Source organism: Musa acuminata, chromosome BXJ3-1 (assembly GCF_036884655.1).
Source record: "Musa acuminata AAA Group cultivar baxijiao chromosome BXJ3-1, Cavendish_Baxijiao_AAA, whole genome shotgun sequence".
NCBI classification, from domain to species: Eukaryota; Viridiplantae; Streptophyta; class Magnoliopsida; order Zingiberales; family Musaceae; genus Musa; species Musa acuminata.
Window position 1 is genome coordinate 13,760,960 of NC_088349.1, and position 20,341 is coordinate 13,781,300.

Sequence of the window (20,341 nt, forward strand, 5' to 3'; positions counted from 1 at the left end):
TCTGAAATTTTCACAGTTCTTTTCATTATGGTCCAGAAGTGGTACAAAATGAGGATATCAACAAGACTAATGAGTTCTGAAAACACTCTTGAGAATGATTCAAGCAAGAACATATCTCCTGATGCTCATGCCAAGTCAAAATTTTCATTTCATCATCCGGTTAGTTGTACAAGATTTTGTGACTCTCAACCATAAATAGACTCCATAATTTGACAAAAAAGGTCAGTTTATCCATCAACTAATACTAATAATGCTATCGTGTTACGTTACGTGACCCCAACTCCTTCGACATTCTCATTTAACTTATATACGGCTTAACATGGCTGCAAAAGTAATGCAAAACCATCAAAAAACAGTTCCCGTCTGCAGTGCAGCACGAGCTCTCCGTAAAGAGGAATTCTCTCAGAGAAATAAACTAGCTGACAGCCAGTTGCATACCGTCTCTCGGAGTAATCAACTGATATGTTTTCCTCCTACGAAGGCAAAAACTCGTGTTCTAAACAACTGTGCTAAATCTGTGGTCTCAGCCTCCATCTGTGACTTCATTGCATCATCATACTTAAATAAACTTTTGCTTCTAAGAGGTAACCTACTCACAACATCAACAGTCAAGCTGGCAATCGGGTTGCTGCTTGTGAGTGCTTCCATTGTAGCTTTGGAATATATAGGATGTGATGCTAATCGATTCAAGAGAATGAGTGCCTCTCTGAACAATGAGGTCCTGCAAAGAAATACAAGTGATATCAATTTAACAATGAGGTCCTGCAAAGAAATACAAGTGATATCAATTTAAGGAGGTACACATCAGAGTAAAAAATTGCAGACTGATGGCATCTTTGGAGAGGAAAACATAAAACTGCTGTACACAACAAAAAAATTGATGTCACATCTATTCTCTTGTATAATCCTTCCGGTGGAAACTAAATCTTGGTTTATCTATGCATCAGGCACCAATATATAGGAGAAATCGAACATACTGGACCTAATTACTTGAACTGATATCAAACAAGTTGATTTGAAATATGGGTCAAAATAAAATATTAACACATGACATTGCTAATTTTATTGCTTTTTTGGACAATATAACTAGGCAATATATTAGAATTTTTTTTGTCTCCGGTCGCCAAAACAATGGTTCTTGATATTGGTAACCTATACATCGGGATAATGTGATGTAAGACTATTTGTATCTAGATTGGTATCTTAAAACATTGAGACTTAGCCAACAAGAAGACGATAAAGATGGCATACAAGCAACCCTGCTGGAAGATGTGTACGAACCAATTTACTGTTCAAAATGAATGAGCTACACTCTGTTGAACATTAAAAAAAGGGGATCCTTGAAAGTTCTTTAGTTCCTTTCAAGTTTAAGTTCAAAATTAGGAAACCATTTAATTGATAGCATTCTTTCAAGAAAAAATGAGTATAGTAATAATGCACTAATTCAGTGCAGTGTTACTAGTTAAGCAAGACATGTTGAAAATTGAACTTTGTTACTTCATTAGCTGTTGCAACTGCTGCATCACCATTTTGGGTTACTATCAAAAGTAATAGCTATGACGGTTTGCTCCTAACAAAATCTACTTCCTACTTCTAAGTTACCTTTCCTTGCAGAGGGTTCGAGGAAGGGCACAACCAGCAATCTCTATGTCCAACTCAGATGCCAAAACTTGTATAATTATCTGCAAGAAATTTACACCCCGAGGCCCTACTGACTTTAAAAGTATTTCAAAACCAGATTTCCCGCATGATGCTACATAAGCTAACAGTATAATTGCTTGTTTATGAAGCTTGAGTTCCTGAAAAAAAAAAATTCCCTTTCTACATGAGCTGAAAAAATAGATGGACCATGATGAAACAGAAAACTGCAGAAATAACTGAACTCCAATAAAAACAAACTATAACTTGGACATATAACACAGACATCAGAGGCAAAACTGCACAAAAATATATTTATATATTGTATCATCAATGAAAGTTATGGCAATGATGGCTAGGATCTTTACTGTTACTGAATAAACTTGAACACAAATGACTCAAATTGTTGGATTTGAAATGAGAGGAGTAACAAGTGAATCTAGTATTAACAAGTTCTCATGATCAAATATGGTGTAATTTTAGTAACATGAAGGGGAAAAAAGTGAAAAAAAAAAAGCAGCATTGAAGTAGATGGATAATTTTTTTGAAAAAATCCTTAAAATCTTTGACCCATTATTTAATTGGAAAAGAGTGATGGTATAAACTTTGATAAGATTTGCTCATTAACTATAATCTGTACCAACTCAGTCAAATATCAGGGATTTTTAATGGCAATAATCCTAGCAGATTGATCAATATACCGCCTGAAGAAGAGATGAGACAAGTACTCATTAGCAGATTGCACAACAGAATTGGACGAATTATTGGCTATGTACGAATCATCAGTTTGCAAGCATCAATACATGTTTAACCACCTCATTCAAATTTGCAATGTCATCAGTGCACATTTTTATTTTCCTGAATTTCATGCAATTTTCCTTAGTAGCAATAAAGACACCATAATTTTAGGCAAAAGTCATGCACGGACACCTGGTGTGTTAAGTCTGGTGCATTAACCCTCATTGCAAACTAATCATTTGCTCACGGAGCAACAATTTCCAGAGTGAAAAAATGATCAGATTCTTTTCATTACTATAGAGGTGAAGGAAATTATATTCCAATGCAGACCTTACATGATCAAAGGATAAAAAAATATGGTGTTAACTTTTAGAAGATAAAATCATAAGATGCAGGATGACTAAACTAAAGATTAATAGAGCTTATTTGATACAACTCTTCATAAGCAAAATGATATGCTAGGAATAACAAAATTGATTTTAACATTAAAAGAAGTAACACCAGAATTTTCACTGATTTGTGCCCTAGTTAGAGAAATACAAAGCAAAATCTGTTAGCTTACCAGATCACCAGTTCCAGCAGGTGATAAACATTTCGACAAGCCCTCAAGAATCAAGTTCACTGCATCTTCTAGCGCAACACTATGATCAACTGTTTCTGCATGCTCATCATTCTCTTTACCTCCATTAGAAAACAGTAACAGCATCTTCGGACCTACAATTTAAAGAGATGATTATCAGATCTGAATGAGAATAAAATTTCTTTAGCAAGAAAAAATAGATTGAAAAATTAATGTCATTTGAATGACTTGAGTTCGTACTCTGTTGCAAAAATATCAAAGACACTGTGGTATATTTCCACAAACACCTTACAGGATTTACAGCCCATTGCTGTGGAACCAAGGATTCAAATACTGACACATCCCACATTTAACAGTATGTTGTCTTAGTATAGTTCATCAGTATACAAAATATGGTATATAGGTTTTGAAGTGCCAGTATGGCAAGATTAGTTATGCTATTTGCAGGTAGGTTGAACCTGTATGCATGGTTGCTACAGTTGATACAGATGAGAATACCAATTGATGGATGACAACATTAAACATCTGGGGGCTGGTCATGTGTGATTTTACTAGGTGTGCCACTAAGCTTAATGTATGGTACATGAGGATACAATTAGTTATTAGTTACTTTGGATCATAATACCAAGTGAACCTTAGTTAAGTTGCTGATTACATAAGATGAGGTTTGCATAATGTTCATACAGTTGTTTCAGTTTCTTTCCTCACACTACTGAGAAAACATTGGAATATCTAGATTTAGTGCACGATGGAAAAGAGATTATTGATCAACATCTTCATAAAAAACAAAACTAATAATTTGTTCAAGGGATCAACAAGAAGGTTGGATATCTTAGAAAAGACTGGATGAAACTTTGGGACCAAGTATTTATAATTTAATCAATAGAGTTTATCCTTTTACATAAGCAGATAAAGATAGGCAATGCTGACAATATATCTAAGATGAGGACTTACAGTTCAGGAGCAAGAACAATAGACGAAGAGCATGCTTTTGTACATGTGGGCCAGCTTCCTTTTGAAGCAACTTAGGTAGAACTTCCAACAACGACATCAGCCCAAACCTGCATGTACCAAAAGTGGCAGCATAGTTCCAATGATACTGGAGGTGAATAACTAAATAAAACAGAAGGGAAAATGACTCATACTGATTGAATGTTAAGTACAACTTACTTATCCCTCTCTGTACTTGGGTTACTTTCCATCATAATAAGAATCATCACACCTAAGGCTTCAATTCGGACATCCTCTTTCATATTCTTCATGGCTACTAGCTGCATACATTTAAAAATTGAAACCAAACTTTCTGAAGAAAGAAACTTAATGTCACAGTCACTTCCCACTTTGTCCATGCACAGATTTTCCAAATCAAAAGAACTTATATCTGCCATTGGTAACCCTGAATTTTCATTCTCGCCATATGTTCTTTTATGATGAATGTCCATGTTCTGATACCAGTCTTGATGTCTCAGACCTCTATGCATATTGTCATTCAAAGGTTGGCCAACGAGAATGTTATTCCTGAGCAGGGTACACTGGAAAAAATCAAATTTGAAGTCCATAAGCACACAAATATGCAAGTACTGTCAGATGAAATGAAATTAAATAACCTAAGATTTGTAACTTATACCAACATTCAAAAGAGAATAGGTGCTTTAGAACAGCATGACCTGATCCAAGGACCATATATGGCAAGTGCAAACCTATACAAGCCTATAAACCTCCCATTCTAGTCGCAAGGTTAAATAGATGACTGCTAACTTTTATCTGTAACATCAAAATGTCTAAAGGGTCCACTGATGAAGAAATACATTTAAACTCATATAACATTGTACATGGACCCTCCCCAGGTCCTACATCAGGGGAAGCCCTGTGCACTGTATAGACCATTTTGTAGCTTGAATCCTTCTCTGTTATTAGATATGTTCCTTGTTCTATTATTAGACATATTCCCTGGCCATAAATTTTCATGTTATCAAGAATAAGTGCCCCAAAGCGTTGAAGCCCATGATGAAGAAGTGAATGCAATTTTTTGAGGATTTATGCTGTCTGACTAGTTTTTGTCATGTCTTTGTTGAGGAAAAATGTAGTAAACTAAGGTTTTTTTTCACCATTTACATGAAAAAAAAAACACCTTTTGAACATTCAGAGACTACTCCAATTCAACTATAGTAGCATACTGGAATGTATAAATGAATCACAGTGTACCACTGTCTTATGCTTCTCTGACGAGCAAAATCATCATCTAGAAAAAGACTCCATAATTGTGAATGCACTAGGTAGATAGAAATATATAAGATCATATTAAGAAAAAACAATGCTAAAAGCAGTTGAAGATGAAAATTTATGCTTATATTGTAAAGAACAAATGTTGGGCTCTATAAAATGCTGGAAAGGTTTGCTATAAACAATGTAAGATCCTAATGGGCACTGGACATTCATAGGTCACCCACAGAAGTCAATGACTAATGCATGAGAATCCATTGTTTATTTTTACCAGCAAAAACTAGATAACACACTTCAGGATCAAAGTTCTTCAATTTTAGATGATTTTCATTTTTATATAATATTCAAAAATGGAAAGGAAGATGATAAATATTTAGATCAATGATCAAGTTTGCTCAAGCAGCAATTGTACCTTTTGATGGACCTTTTCTCATAACTCAACAAGTGTTGCAAGAAAATATGCAATATACGTAAGGATCTATGAACAACAACAACCTGCAAAAAAGAAAAATCCATGTATTATAAGGCAGAACAATTATACAGTTCTGGTGGAGCAACAAACAAGAAGAATTTTGCAGTTTGTTAGACAAGAGAACTTCAATTGTATTTTATGGATGCTAGTCAGCATTCAACAATAAAGACCAATGGAAGCTAGTGGCATCTCAGTAAAACCATTTAAGTAATTTTCAAAATCCATTGACAGCATTTCATGGTATATTTAGAAAGTGATCTAAGTACATCGACATGCAAGCACCTAGGAAAATAATCCTATAAGCAAAAACAAGATCCCATTAAGTCGTTCCTTCCAAGAACATTACCACTTTGACTATGACAAAATGTTTCCAATTAATTTGTCACTTGGTTAAGTGTGTTAAAAACTGTTGTATGGAAAGATGGGTATGGTTCACATAACAATCAAGGAAGAGCATGTTAGATTCAAACATTTCAAAACATTCCCTGCCTTTTTTTTTCAGACTGTAAACAGATTAGGCCCACATTCTTTATGGCAGGACTCATTGAAGATGCATAACATTGATGCAACCTATTAAGCTTGCACTAAAAAGGGGGCTCAGTGCACTCCCACCAATTCTAATCTATTTACAAGTTTTGTTATGCTCTACCAAAGTCACACTTCCAGTATTTCAGCTTTAAACTGGAGGGACATTTAGGAATCAGTGCCTCCTTTAAGACATACAGGTAAATAGATAAAAAATGGTAGATAAACATCAGAATTATCTAATAAGGGGCCATTGCCTATAAGAAATCCACCATCAGGAATATGCAGTATCTATCCAAATGCAAGTTTCAGTATCACCACCAAAAAAATTTCGCTTTATGGATCATTTCTGGTGATTTAGCTCTGGCAAGAGCTATAAAACTCTCATGGTCTAACATCATTCTATATCTTCTACATTATTTATAAACAAGCATTCTATAGTCATCTCATTATTTATTGATGACTCCATGTCTTGGTTTCTTTGTATAGCACATATTGTTGAATACTTCTAGCCAACTAAAATGACTTCTGCTAAGTGTATTAGCAAGAGAAACAAAATCTTCTCATCAAGCCAAGCAGAAAAGCCTTTATCCAGAATTGATTCTTGCTGCTTGGCCAACCTCATAGATATAATGTGAAACCCTAAAATAATAGCCTTTCTTGGAAAGAGAAAACATGAGAAGGAACTCAAGAAGGTAATCTAATAAATAATTGAATGAACATAGAAACATTCTGGAACTTGTCAGCATGCAATAAGTATAATCTCCTTGCTCAAATAACTAAATTATTATACAAGATCACAGTAAATGAATTATAGGACTCAGAGTTTGTTCCTTTGGTTCTATAACTCATCTATGCCTTGAAATAAGTTGCTCCCTACAGCAAAATTTGCCCCTACATTTCTTTTCTCACATCCAGGAGAAGTTTACTGGTGTTCGTCCTTTGTTCAAATGTTAACAACAAGGATTGTTCTTTTGACCTGCAACCTTTAAGTTGTTGCAATCCATCTCACGCTTATAACAGTTATTTAAGAGACTCTATGCCATGTTGACAAATGTTTGCAATAATTAAAGGTTTGTAATAATTTATCTCACATGCAAAGGTTTGTAATAATTAAAGATAAATCTACAAATTGCATATGAAAGTTCGATAGTCAATTTATCTCGCTCACATTTTCAAGAGTGCATAATTCAAGTAAGGCTTCAAGCAAATCATGTAATTGTGACACCCCATTATGCATCTGCAAGTACCAAAAGAACAAAATTATTCTGGCAAATTATAAATCATGCAAGCAATTCTTTAGAAATAATGATTGTTTTAAACACATTTTGCTGATATGAGAGATAATAAGCTTCAGATCCAATGTATACTCCAATATTCAAATTAAAACATCACATACGAGAGTCAAGAGAAGCATGTGAATCTGTCATATTGAAGTGCTTGGGCAAACCACAGGACCTTTTTTTCCTGGTTAGGCCAAAAAAAAAATCTGAATGAGCTGCATACAGGTCACTCTAACTCAGCACTACCAGCAGCCACTGATCGATGTGCACAACAACACAACAACAAGCAATGGTGAATAGTTTGTGCAATCAGCACATAGTACATGCCAACATAAAATAGCTCTGGAGGTTCTAGTACTCTCCAGGGACACATCATTCACTCACCTCCACCCTCAGAGGGAACATTCTATGCCACCAAACACTCAACCTCGTCCACTCTTTCCATGTCCACAGCTTTCTTGCAGCTTATGAACTATAATACTTTAAAAAGCATATTATTCAAATGACCATGTGTTAGATAGCAATGTTAACAAATTCTTCTGCCACAGTTGCAGGATAAAACAAATTCTGCTACCCACTGGATATTCTTGTTAATTACTCTTGAAGATAATCTCACTTCTAATACCATCAGGTGAAGCATCTGATATGGTTAATAGATCTCAATGTCATATAGTACTGCTTGATTACTCTTAAGTTCTTATTTTCTCAATATGATGGTACAAATTTTTAGCTTTTAGAATACTCATATAGTCTATTCCAATATTATAAAAGAGGAACTAGCAATATTTGTAACAGGATCACAGACCTGTTCATTGTCTGTCCATAAGTTTGTATCTTTTAGTTCAAGATTTTTCATAAATGCATATCTGCAGCAAATTGTATCCCTATTGCAAGTCCATACTTAATTAACACAAAGTATCTAACAGAACGTCATGGAAGCAGATAGATAATTAAGTTTTCAAAGGAGCTTCCCTAGCAGGTTTGTACCCATTAATAGAAGTTTCAGGCTACAAAGATCCCTATTCATGCTCTACAGCCTACATGAGATAAGCTCTTCAGCTATCAGGTTGCCTGTCTCGAGCCCATCTAGCCAAGAAATATATCAACCAGTCTTGTGTTATTAGATGAAGTAATAAAAATAAGACATGAATCAGCAGTTGGACCGTAACTGGTTAAGTATAAAAGCTCATAGTTACAAATTACGATTTTAGGATGGCAAACCTGGTTGACACTCAATGGCACTCAATGTCACGTTTCCTGAACCTAGATCTGACCCTGTTTAAACTGATATGATGGTTTCATTCTTCAGGACCAGCTGGGAGAATTTTGACCTGGAGATTAAGTCATGTTTTAATTCAAGCATATATTCCCTTATCAGTGAAGATTAATTAGACACTATTCAAAGTTCAAACCATATGCTTTCTCCTGAATAAATAAATGTAAAGCTCACCAACCTATCCAACCCCTTAAATAGATCAGGTCCAGCCATCCAACTCAAAATATCTTGACCCAGTGACAGATGGGCCAAGTTGGTGAACCCTGCCTACCCCAGATTGCTCCAACGAAACTTGGTTATGGTCATAGAGTATATATCTTTGTATTGTGATTAAATTTTATATGTTTTCCACTATCATATTAAATGCAAAAGCAAGTCACAAAATGATTATACTCCGAATTAGCATAATTAAGATGCTAGATCAAATACAAACTCATGGTGCTTTAGGAATGCTGCTGTACCTTTGTAAGTATTGCATAGAGACGTGACACTTTAGAAGCATCAAGTGATAGTTCTGATTGTGCATCATCATGCAAAGTCATGTGATGAGAAAAGTTTTCATCTGCATGACAATCCAGATCTGTGTGGGATGTCATACTCATGCACCTGAAAAGCACACAAAAATCCGCTGTGCAAGAGACAAGCAACCTTGAAATCATAATCTTCCCTGTCATTAGGCTATTTGGAAAATCCCAGATATTAAGCAGCTTGCTTGAAATGTGGTACTCAGTCAAATCCTCCAGTGAAGAATGGCCCCAGTCCTGACAAATTTCTGTTTGTGTTCCTACAGTTCTACACCCTTTTGACTGTGCAGCCTTCTTAGGAAAGCAACTCTTCTGTATTAACATTGAAGCCAAAACAATTTTGTTAGAAAACAAGTAGCAAGAATTTCCTCAAAAGTATGGGAAATAAATAGCAAAAAAAAAGAAAAGAAAAAAGACTGTCAGTACCTGAATATTGACACCAGTGCAGGTAATCGAACCTAATAAAATGAAAATTGACAAGCAAAATCATCAGGAGGACAGAAGACAAGTAACTGCAGATATTTCTAATGTTGAAAAAAGTGGAAGTAATTTGACTCTTACTATTATCAACCAAACCATGGTACTCAGCTAATCCAGTAGTTTGAACATGTTCTACTTTATGTTCATTGCATTCAAACATACGTGGCTCCAAAGAGAGTGATGATGAAGGTCCATTTTCTCCTTTGGTTTTGCTATACACAAAATCTGATGTCCCATCCAAAGCCTGTGATGTGTGCCAAGTACAGTTATCTTCATTAACAGGATGATGACAAGCCTGGTCAATGAAAGTCCCAGCATTTTGAAAATCCAACTTACGGTGGTCTCTGCAAAATACAATAACATTGATTTCAATTGTGGTTTTGCAAAAAGATAATAATAATGATGATGACTTAGTAACAATAAACACTAATATAAATCATAGTCAAAGCTGTGTTGAAGGGCCATAGGGACGAAGGCACAGGCTCATATCTATACTGTCCCATCTGATGCATGTCAAGATCGAATACAGGAAATACAATGAAGCAAGAATTAAGATATTTTATTACAATTCTAAGCTGTCTTCGAGGAAATAGACATATTGAGCATGGACCACCATTTTTTTTGGACCAGGACCAAACGGCCAGCATTTACTGGTCCTGGCGTGGTATTTTTAAGGTGGTCCTCTCCGACCCATTAACAAAAATGAAAATATTTAATTATGACTCTTTAGGGCTCGCATTCACGAGCCCTCTTCGCACGTTTTGCCTCCTATTGTCGCCCAACGCCAAAGGGTACGCTTCGTCCTCTTCCCCTTCCTCCACCGCCTCCTTTCTTTCTTTATCTTCCTCGTTCCTCCTTCCTCTTCTTCTACCTCTTTCCTCCTTCCTCCTCTGCCTCTCCTCCTCTTTTCCTTCTTTCTCTTTGAGTCACCAATACATACCAATGTACCATGTGGTACTGACCGGTACATACCGGTCATGGGTTAGTACGAAACAGGTGGTACATACAAATTCAAGCGTCAATCAATACGCAGACCACCCCTATTTAAAGCAGTGCGGTCCGGTCATATAAATAGGAAACTTTCCTAACCTAATCGCTTCTCATGCGCACTGCATGTTCCAACCTCTGCTTCTCAATGCGACCTCCGCTTCCCATGCACACCGGGACCCTGTCGCACACGACCACCATGCATCGTCTTTGCCCTAATTGCTTCTCATGGGTATGCCTCTTCCACTTCCCATGCATGCCGAGAACTCTCGTCACACCATCGCCATGCAATGCCGTTGCCCAAATCGCTTCTCACACAATTGCCACTCCTCCTCTGCGTCTCCCTCCTTTCCCCTCTTCCTCCACCGCCCCGCTTCTCATAGGTACGCCTCTACTCTTCCTCTACCTCCTACTTCTTCCACCTCCTCTTCCTTCTTTCTTACTCCTTCATCCTCTTCCTACACTGCCCCTTCCTCTTATTCTTTTTCTTACTTTCCGAAACACCGGTATGTATCGGTGTACCAACACATGGTACACTAGTATTGACCGGTATGTACCGATTCGACCAGATCACTGAAATGAGTCTAATACTCGAAACGGCGATCCTTGTTACCAAGGACAGTGAGGTTTACAGTATACAAGAAGTGAAATCTATCACTTCATTTCTGATCTATCTACTTGCCCCAAAGACAAGTTCTTTTAAATATGAAATCTATGCCAAAGAACCCTCCTCAAATGTGTTAACTCAAGCATATCTGACCCGATATGTCAAGTAAGTTCTCAATCGCTCATAGTACATGTTGATACTGTTTCCATGTCATGTCACATATTCTAGTTTATGAGCAATACCTTCTAAACTAATCTTACTTGTTTCAAAGATCCCATCTAAGGCTCATTTTTGCTTTCTTATACATGATAATATGATTTATAATAAACAAGATAGTTCCGCTCTCCGATTATGCCTTTACAAAGGTGTCGCGTTTGCATCAGTAAGCTACATATCTTGACATTCTAAAATGGTTTGGAGTTCAAAGATAGCCTTACAGTGTCACTATGATTTTCAGAAGTAGAAATATCAAAAGTCTTGAGTTGTACCAGAGTTGCTTTGAAATGAACAAGTTGGTGGCATTTTATTCTATAGATAATACAACAAGATGTTAGGTTATCCTTAATACTACCATATAAATGGTTTGGATAATATTAAATAATAAGCAAATTACATAAAGACAAAACAAGAAGGTAGTAACGCAGCAGTTCCTGGGGGACAGACTAACCATAGTGTTAACAGACTAATATTATTATCAATGTCTTATAAATATAAGCAAAGGCACCCTGAACTCCATCTGTGGTTATTTATCAAATTACATGTTTTCCTGATGTAAAATTCAAAACTTTATTTCAAGTTTTCAACCATTAATTATATGTGTATTTATTGACAGCTTTAAATTATTCTTCCAAGAAACTTGCCAATATACACAATTCTCTAAAACAACATTCAATTAAAAAATCACTACTAAAATATTTATAGTAGTAGGTGCATACAACTTGATAATTGATACAGTTTTTAGTGCATGACACAACCTAGAAGGTTGATACATGTAACATAAAGGCCAAGGCACAAGAAAATGCATAATTACATGTATCATGGCTGCTTCATCTGAGTGCACAACAGTGAAGCTCTTACAGCTTCTTCTGTTTTGAAACTTGATGTCTAGACAATTCAGTCTCAGTGACTATTTTTTGTTATCACTTAACACCAACATCATTTTGACCTTCAACACTTTTTCATTGTAAAACAGATATAGAAAATGAAATTTCAAGCTCATAAATGAAACATGGATACCAACAGAAGATGCTCACATCATATGTACAAGTACATCAATAACTCTAGAAATTTGTCAAATGTATATAATGTTATATGCAAAAGCTTGCACCATTAAAGCACTGAAGGATATGACGCTGTAATTTATTGAACATATCAAGCAATTAATTACGAAGTATCCCTGATTCTTTAAAGCAAAAATTATTTGTAACATAATAATGTTTTAAAATGAATTGAAGGCAGCACAAATTTACAATCAAGGAGATCAGAAATAGATTTCATTAAGCATCATTGGATGATCAAAGCAAACAGCATATAACATCTAAAATCAAAATCTATTTAGTAAGTGTAGTCGATTATCAAAAGACTAACAAAGAAAATAAATTCCTCTATTGAAGTATCTATCAAGCATCACCCAAGTACCTAGTAGGTATATGTTAGGACCCTTTTATTTTTTAAGCTTTTGAATAATGTTTATTAAGTCTGTTTTGTTCAGTTAGAGTCGGATAGAAATTTATTTAATATTTATTTATTATTAAGAGTCCAAGTCCTAGTGGACTCTAGGTGGAACTCTATAAATAGTGATGTAACCGTTTCCTTTTGGCAAGCAATGAAATATTATTCAGTCTTTTGACAAACCCTAGGAGGCCGATCCCCTCGAAGTAATTATCCCCTTTTCTCCCCTTTCTTCAATGATAAAACCCTAGGGTCTTATCATTTGGTATCAGAGCGGCGATCCTTGGCATTCTCGCTGCAGTATTGCCGTAGCTATCATAAAAAAAAAAAATGAGAAAGGGTGAAGCCGGCAGCCACGCACGCCAATCCTTCTCGACCGAGAAGGAACCCCTGCTTCCCAGCCAACGACCACCACTGCCCCTTCTCCATCGCCGCTGCCGCTTCCCGGCCGCTTGACCACCGTCACCGTTGCGCCACAGCCGCTGTTTCCCAACCAGCAGACCACCCCCTCGTCGCTTCTACCGTCGGGACGCTGCCCCTAGCTGCACCACCATCGCTGCCTCCCCTTAGGTCACAGCTTCAGCCATAGTCGCAGCCGCTCGACCCTCCTCGCGGCATCCGAAACAGGGCAACTCACCGATTGCCCTTGTTCCCAACCGCGCCACCACCAATTCTCTTCTCCACCAGTATTCACAACACCACCGCATCCCACCCGAGCCACCATCGCTTCCAGCCTTCTCCTCAACCGCTCGTGATCCTTCGGCATCGCCAGCGACTCCTTCTGTGGTGCGATAGAAACAGAGCACCCTCTGTTGCGGCAGGCGCCGGTTGCCACCACCGCCACCCGCTCCCAGCCACGACCCTCGCTGCCTCCCTTTGGGTCGCAACCACAGTCGCTCGACCCTCCCTCCTCGCAGTGATTAAAACTGGGCAACTATGACCGCCGCTGTTTCCTCCCCTCTTCGCCGCCGGCATCAACAGCGACCGTTACAGCCGTCGTTGTTTCCTCAACCACCCGCGATCCCTCTGCGTCGCCCTCACCTTCTTTCGCAGTTCGATAGAGACAAGGCAACGCTGCCTCCCATCCGTGCAACAGCCTTGTCCTCCATCGCCGCAGCCACCGCAATGACTAGCCCTCAGCGGCGCTGCCCCCAACCGCACCACCATCATTGCCTCCCGGCCCTCTGCAGCAAGCATCACTATCTCCCACGCAGCGACCATAGCTACATCTCGCAACCTCGTAGCATCCCTTCACTCCCATAGTGCTGCCACCGATTAGCATTATAGCAACAGCACCAAATAGGACAGTGCTGATGCCCTTGACCAGACATCAAAAACAAGAACAAGGGATTACAGATTTACAATCTTACACAATGGCTACCGTTAACTCAGTAAAAACACAAATGGAAGTATTGGAAACCAGAATTGAGAATTGGCTACAAAAAACCCTTCACGATTTCAAAAAGAGCTTATTGGAGCACTTTAGCAGATTTCAACATGATGGAAACTCAAGTTCTATGTTGAACAGATTTGGAGATACAAGAAAAGGGCCCCAAGATTGTGATATAAACTACCCACGCATTAGGTAGAATTTCCGAGATGGGAAGATGGGGATCCGACTAGTTGGATCTCTAGCGCAGAAATTTTTTTACGTTTTCACAGGACCCCAGAAGAATCCAAGGTAGAAATAGCCTCAATCCAGCTAGACGGAGATGCAATCTAGTGGTATGATTGGTATGAAACTTGCCATGGAGTTCCTTCGTGGGAGCAGTTCAAAAGAGGGCTTCTTGTTCGCTTTGGCCCATCTGAATACGAGAATGTTGATGGACAGCTCGCCAAAATTCATCAAACTTCTATAGTGTTGGAATATCAGAGCAGGTTTGAAAGATTGTCAAATCAAACTAGAGATTGGTCCGAACAACAACTTATGGGTACATTTATCGAAGGACTTAATCCAGGTATTCGGTGTGAAGTCAAAGCTCGTCAACCCCGCACTATGATCGCTGCGATATCATTTGCACGTTTACATGAGGAAAAAATCAGCAGGGAAAATCGTCGAAACATAAGTGATAACAAACAGATGATCAACAAGCCACCCGCACCAACTATTCCCAACCGGAACCCTAACACTCAAAGACTAATAGAGAAGAACTCAAGGAAAGATCATAGAAGGGTTTGTGCTGGCACTATGATGAAAAGTGGAGTAGGGAGCACCGATGTAAACAATGGCAACTTCCTGATTGAACCAATTGAGGAGGAACCGGAAGCTAACAATGTAGACTCCGATCATAAAGGTATGGATTCTGATGACGATGTTGGACCTATCATACATACAGTGCATGCATTAGCCGGCTACTCAAACTCGCAAACTATGAAAGTTGGAGGAACTTTGGAACATTAACATATTACAGTTTTGATTGATACTGGTAGCACTAACAATTTTATGGACAGTAAGGTTCCCGATTGATTGACCTACCACATTGAAGACTAACAAATTAGAAATAAATGTCGTTGATGGACAAATTTTAACCCATGATAGCAAGTGCTCAAGGATTAAATTGACTTTTCAAGGCCAATAGTTTCTTGTGGACTTCTTTTTGCTACCCTTAGAAGACTTCGAAGTGGTGCTCGGAATTGAATGACTATCAACCTAGGGTGATGTTTCGTGAAATTTTTCTAAACTAATCATGAAGTTTTTTATTAATGGAAAACAGATGATCCTAAAGGGAAGACGTGGAAGTAAGGTCACAACTGCCACTAGCCATCGAATGGAGAGGGTTTTTCAGAAGACTGCAATACCAAAAGGCTAACCTATTGCTTACACTATCAAGAAGTGGAGACCGTACTTACTCGATCAATGGATTGCGATGCGCCGTAGATACCCTATGACTGAAGTGCTGAAAGAGAAACTCCCCGAGTTTGATGCTGCTCAGCCTTGAGGACAAAGCTGATTTGAAGAGGGAGGAATTATTAGGACCCTTTTATTTTCTGAGCTTTTGAATAATGTTTATTGAGTCTATTTGGTTCAGTTAGAGCCGGATAGAAGTTTATTTAATATTTTTTTATTATTAAGAGTCCAAGTCCTGGTGGACTCTAGGCGGAACTCTATAAATAGTGATGTAACCGTTTCTTTTTGGCAAGCAATGAAATATTATTTAGTCTTTTGACAAACCCTAGGAGGTCGGTCCCCTCGAAGTGATCAAGGAGGTTGATCCCCTCGAAGTAATCATCCCCTTTTCTCCCCTTTCTTCAAGATAAAACCCCAGGGTCTTATCAGTATATAAATTAATCAAAACCATTAAAATAATTGGACACTTCAATAAAGTGTCAAGCATATATAAAAAAATATCCAAAAAGTACCAAAAACATTTCAATATCATGCAAGAATACCAAAGTATCCTTGTAACCTTGAAGCACATATTCAAGAGATCAGATGGCTAAAAAGGCAGGTTTTCAACAGGTTGATGATGACCAATAACATATGCCATCAGCAAGACATCAACAGATAAGGCAGTTGATTGGTATGAAATTGTACCAACTGAAAAAGAAGTCATTTTGCTGCAGATATCTTTGAATTCATATGTCAAAGAATTCTCACGGTTTCCCAGCTAGTACAATAGTTGACCAAGAAATGAAAATTGAATAGTGATCCTACTGTAATAGCATAACCACATCTAGCTAGGAGAAATAACCATGTCATGAGATGCAATTTAACAGTAATATAGCATTCTTATTGTAATACCTTATCTAGGTGACTAAAATAACAAAAGAGATTCAGGAAACAGAAAAGGATTAAGTGGAGGGAAAGCAGATACACTAACAATTTCCCACTTTTCAAATTGTAGATCTCAGCTTCTTTAGCTTCTATCTCTGAAAAGACCAATTTAAGTTGCTCATCTTTCTTGGTCTTTTCCTTTTTTAGTTCCGTGCATTCATGTTCCTGTACATATATACCATTTGGGATTAATGATAAAAGGTGAGATCAATATATGTGGATATGAGTTTATAACTCAAAACAAAATAGTTGACTAATATAGCATTAAATATAAGACGTTGTTTAATTAAAGATGTATCATTACATTCCATACATAAAAGACATCAACATAATCTCTCACCAAGCTAAGGAAGTGCCTATACAACCCTCAGCAAGGTGATACTGTTAATGCAACACAAGGCATGAACATACCATACCTTTAAAAAAGCAACCCTTGATCGACCATGAAATAATCATGTGCCCATGCATTGCCATGTGATTGGCACAATCACAAACATCACACACTGCAACAGATGACATAATAACCCAATGCCATATAGCACCATCCACAACAAAACAAAACCCTTAAGTTGACAAGTAATAGACAAGCACAATTTTTTCATGCAAATAGCCCAATTTTCACATACATTTGTTGCTACAAATTCTTGAACACAAAAATGCAAAAGCTATACAGGTAATGGCTCATGAACATGTGATTGAGAAATTAAAAAAAAGTAACACAAAATAAAATAATTCATTGCTTAGGAAAATCAATGCCGTTGTGTACTTGGAGGACGTTGAGGGTGTAGGCATGCCTTACCCAATTAGTCAACCAAATGCATATTATGGGTCACAGTTCTTCCAATATCAATATCGCAATATGCAGGGAATGATTTTGCAGTTGCACTAAGAATGCAGAGGATAACCTCCAATATCATTCCATCAACTGGTCCTGGGGAGTCCAGTATGAGAGCAACAGAAGAGTCTTTGGCAACTTTTAGCACTATACATATTAAAATTGAGGCAGCAATGAAGAAACAATAACAGAAGTTCCTCAAATGCTAAAACCTAATTCCACAAGTAACTTCCTTTTACAAGTTTTAGGTATATTTTCTAGTCCTCACCCTCTAAGAAATTTTGAAAGACACCCCCTTTGCTCACAAAAGGAAGAAAGTGAATGTGTCTATTGTCTCATTTGTTATTTTAATAGAAAATAACGCATATGAACTATTCAAAAAAAGACATTTTTTTCTTTAGTAATTGTATCACTAAAAAAATAAAGAAAAATAAAATAAAATTTAAATTTGTGAACAATTAGAAGTAACTTGAATGAGGATATAACATGGAGGACACAAATAAAATGATTTGAACATGTGCAAAAGAAACCACAAAATGAGCCAACTAACAAAATGAGTCATTTCAGAAGAGGGTGAGCACATAAAGACCTGATAAACTTTATCAAACAAAATATAAATGGATTTGCTGACTCCTAGTTTGACTAAAAGTCTAAAACTACTATGTTCAACAAAGCTGAATAGCAATGCTACTATCTAAATAGTATATAATGCATTGAAAAATGTATAAGGTCCCAAGTGATTGATCACCAATGGTTATTAAACAAATTTTCAGTATGAGGAATACAAAGGTTTAGAAATGTACCAAGTGTTTGAGATGCTAGTTATTTCAGAAGAGGGTGAACAGATAATAACCTGATAAAACTTTATCAAACACAATACAAATGGATTTGCTGACTCTTAGTTTGACTAAAACTACTATGTACAACAAAGTGGAATAGCAATGCTACCATCTAAATAGTATATAATGCATTAAAAAACGTATAAGGTCCCAAGTGATTTATCACTAATGGTCATGAAACAAATTTCAGTATGAGGAATACAAAGGTTTAGAAATGTACCAAGTGTTTGAGATGCTTGGAGACACGGCCTAACTCCCTCTGAGATGTGCATATAGGATAAGTCAAATCCTCTTCAGAATAACAACAAAATTCAAAAGCATTTACGAAAAAAGGACACCAATTTCTAGCAGCACTTCATTTTTTATAGTGTACAAGAATAAAAATAAGTGAAAAAATAAACAAGGCAGATTCCTAAGCATGTATAACTGTGTCAATGAAAAGGCAAGTTCTTCTAGAAAAAAGATTGGTACAATTATGTCAAGCCCGAATAGACAGTTTTGGCCTACATTCCAAAAGAATACTCACTTCAAATCCAAAACAGGAAGAGTATAGACAAACACGCAACTCATCGCTCATTTAAGAAAAAGATAAGTAGATATGAGAAAAAAATACTTTGATACTCGTTCAAGTGTCACGAAAAGAACATACTTGTGAACATGTGGATTCAGTTACCACAGAGTAATTAACTCAGAAATATTTATTTTTTTGGTTTCCAGATTCTTAATATGTGAGTCAAATGATGCAGAAAATCATGATACCTCCATTTTGGAGACTCAGCCCTGCGTTCAGGCCTCTGTCTGTTGTCCATTAAATTGTCAATTGCGCATTAGACGACGGAAAAAAAATGGAGACCGGAGTGAGGTTGGTGTGCCAAGGCCAATTCAGGAGGAAAAGCACCGTTTGAATACAAGAAAATGGAGACTGAAGTGAGGGAGAGGAGGGATAAGGTGTTTTAAGGCATATTCGGATGCTATCATTTCATTCCATCAGATCCCAAAGCCCCAAAAAAATTGAACTTTGCCACAAAACTAAGTCGTCGCAGAAAAACACCAACTGTTTCCAATAAACCCTAACATTACGAAGAAAAGTAGCAAGAACCCTTCAATCTTGAGACGTCAACCAAAAATGAAAGCTAACCTTTAATCTCTTTACTTCCCTGTCCCTCTCGGTTATGCCCCCGCCGCTGAACCGTTCATCCCGTGAAACCCAAGGTTCCAAGATCTCGCAATCCATCTCCGAGTTAGATTTCTCCACATGTCTCTGGGAGAGCTCCCGTGGGGGTGAGAAGCTAAGGCCTCCACCGCGAACGTCGAAAGCCAGACCCCTTGCGCCGAGACCAAAAGAAGGTATGGGAGCAAAGGAGTCCGGCTCCGGCTCCCGCTGCGAATGCAATTGGACGCGACCGTATGGGGGTTCGATCGCATCACGGTGAGGGCGAGAGGATGAATTAAGGTCGGCGTAGGAAGAAGGGCGAAGGATTGTTGGCTCCGGTGGGTCGGAAGGGAGGTTTCTTGACGATAGAGCTTCGAGCTCAATGCGAATCGCTTCGTCGAGGAAGTTCTCATCCCATTCGTCGATTCCCTCGAAGCTCATCACTGAGAGAGAGAGAGAGAGAGCGCCAGAGGGTAGCGCCGATAGGGTGGTGAAGGGCGGAGACGGAGCCGGCCCCGGGAAAGAACCAAGGTATCATTGTGTGTTAATGTCACGTGATTTGCACGTGATGATGAACCGCCGTGGGAAAGAAGGCCCACGTGGCGTTCTTTCCGAGTTCAAATCCTCCGTCCGTCGAGATCCATTGATCTGCAAAAACACGAATTTTGAAGGTTTGAGAATAGCTTATTAAAAATTACGAAGAATATATTTTAGATTTTGTAGGAATGTTTTTAA

The 20,341-nt window shown here is 37.7% G+C and overlaps 1 protein-coding gene across 3 annotated transcripts; it reads right to left on the reverse strand.

Annotated features, from left to right (window-relative positions):
* Nucleotides 1-122: 122 nt before the first annotated feature.
* LOC135585647 (protein SENSITIVE TO UV 2-like) lies at nt 123-20,114 on the reverse strand. Of its 3 annotated transcripts, XM_065135098.1 has the most exons (13): nt 19,592-20,114; nt 18,674-18,712; nt 16,826-16,944; nt 9,821-10,083; nt 9,686-9,717; nt 9,197-9,571; nt 7,348-7,416; nt 5,592-5,674; nt 4,127-4,474; nt 3,911-4,017; nt 2,939-3,090; nt 1,603-1,799; nt 123-721 (listed from the first exon to the last, which is right to left on the reverse strand). In XM_065135098.1, exons 1-13 carry the CDS (start codon nt 20,045-20,047, stop codon nt 454-456), a joined length of 2,508 nt encoding a protein of 835 aa, XP_064991170.1. In that variant the 5' UTR covers nt 20,048-20,114; the 3' UTR covers nt 123-453. The 3 variants fall into 3 exon arrangements, with proteins under 3 accessions (XP_064991170.1, XP_064991171.1, XP_064991172.1); XM_065135099.1 differs by lacking the exon at nt 7,348-7,416; XM_065135100.1 differs by lacking the exon at nt 1,603-1,799 and having other exon boundaries at nt 470-721.
* Nucleotides 20,115-20,341: the final 227 nt, after the last annotated feature.

What these genes read in the sequence shown, in the direction of transcription:
- LOC135585647 (XM_065135098.1), bottom strand. Translation starts at nt 20,047, where the DNA reads ATGAGCTTCGAGGGAATCGACGAATGGGATGAGAACTTCCTCGACGAA. An exon ending in CCAAGCATCTCAAACACTTG is followed by an intron (nt 16,945 to 18,673) that starts GTACATTTCTAA and finishes ATATATGTACAG; the next exon opens with GAACATGAATGCACGGAACT. An exon ending in CCAAGTACAGAGAGGGATAA is followed by an intron (nt 4,018 to 4,126) that starts GTAAGTTGTACT and finishes TGGTACATGCAG; the next exon opens with GTTTGGGCTGATGTCGTTGT.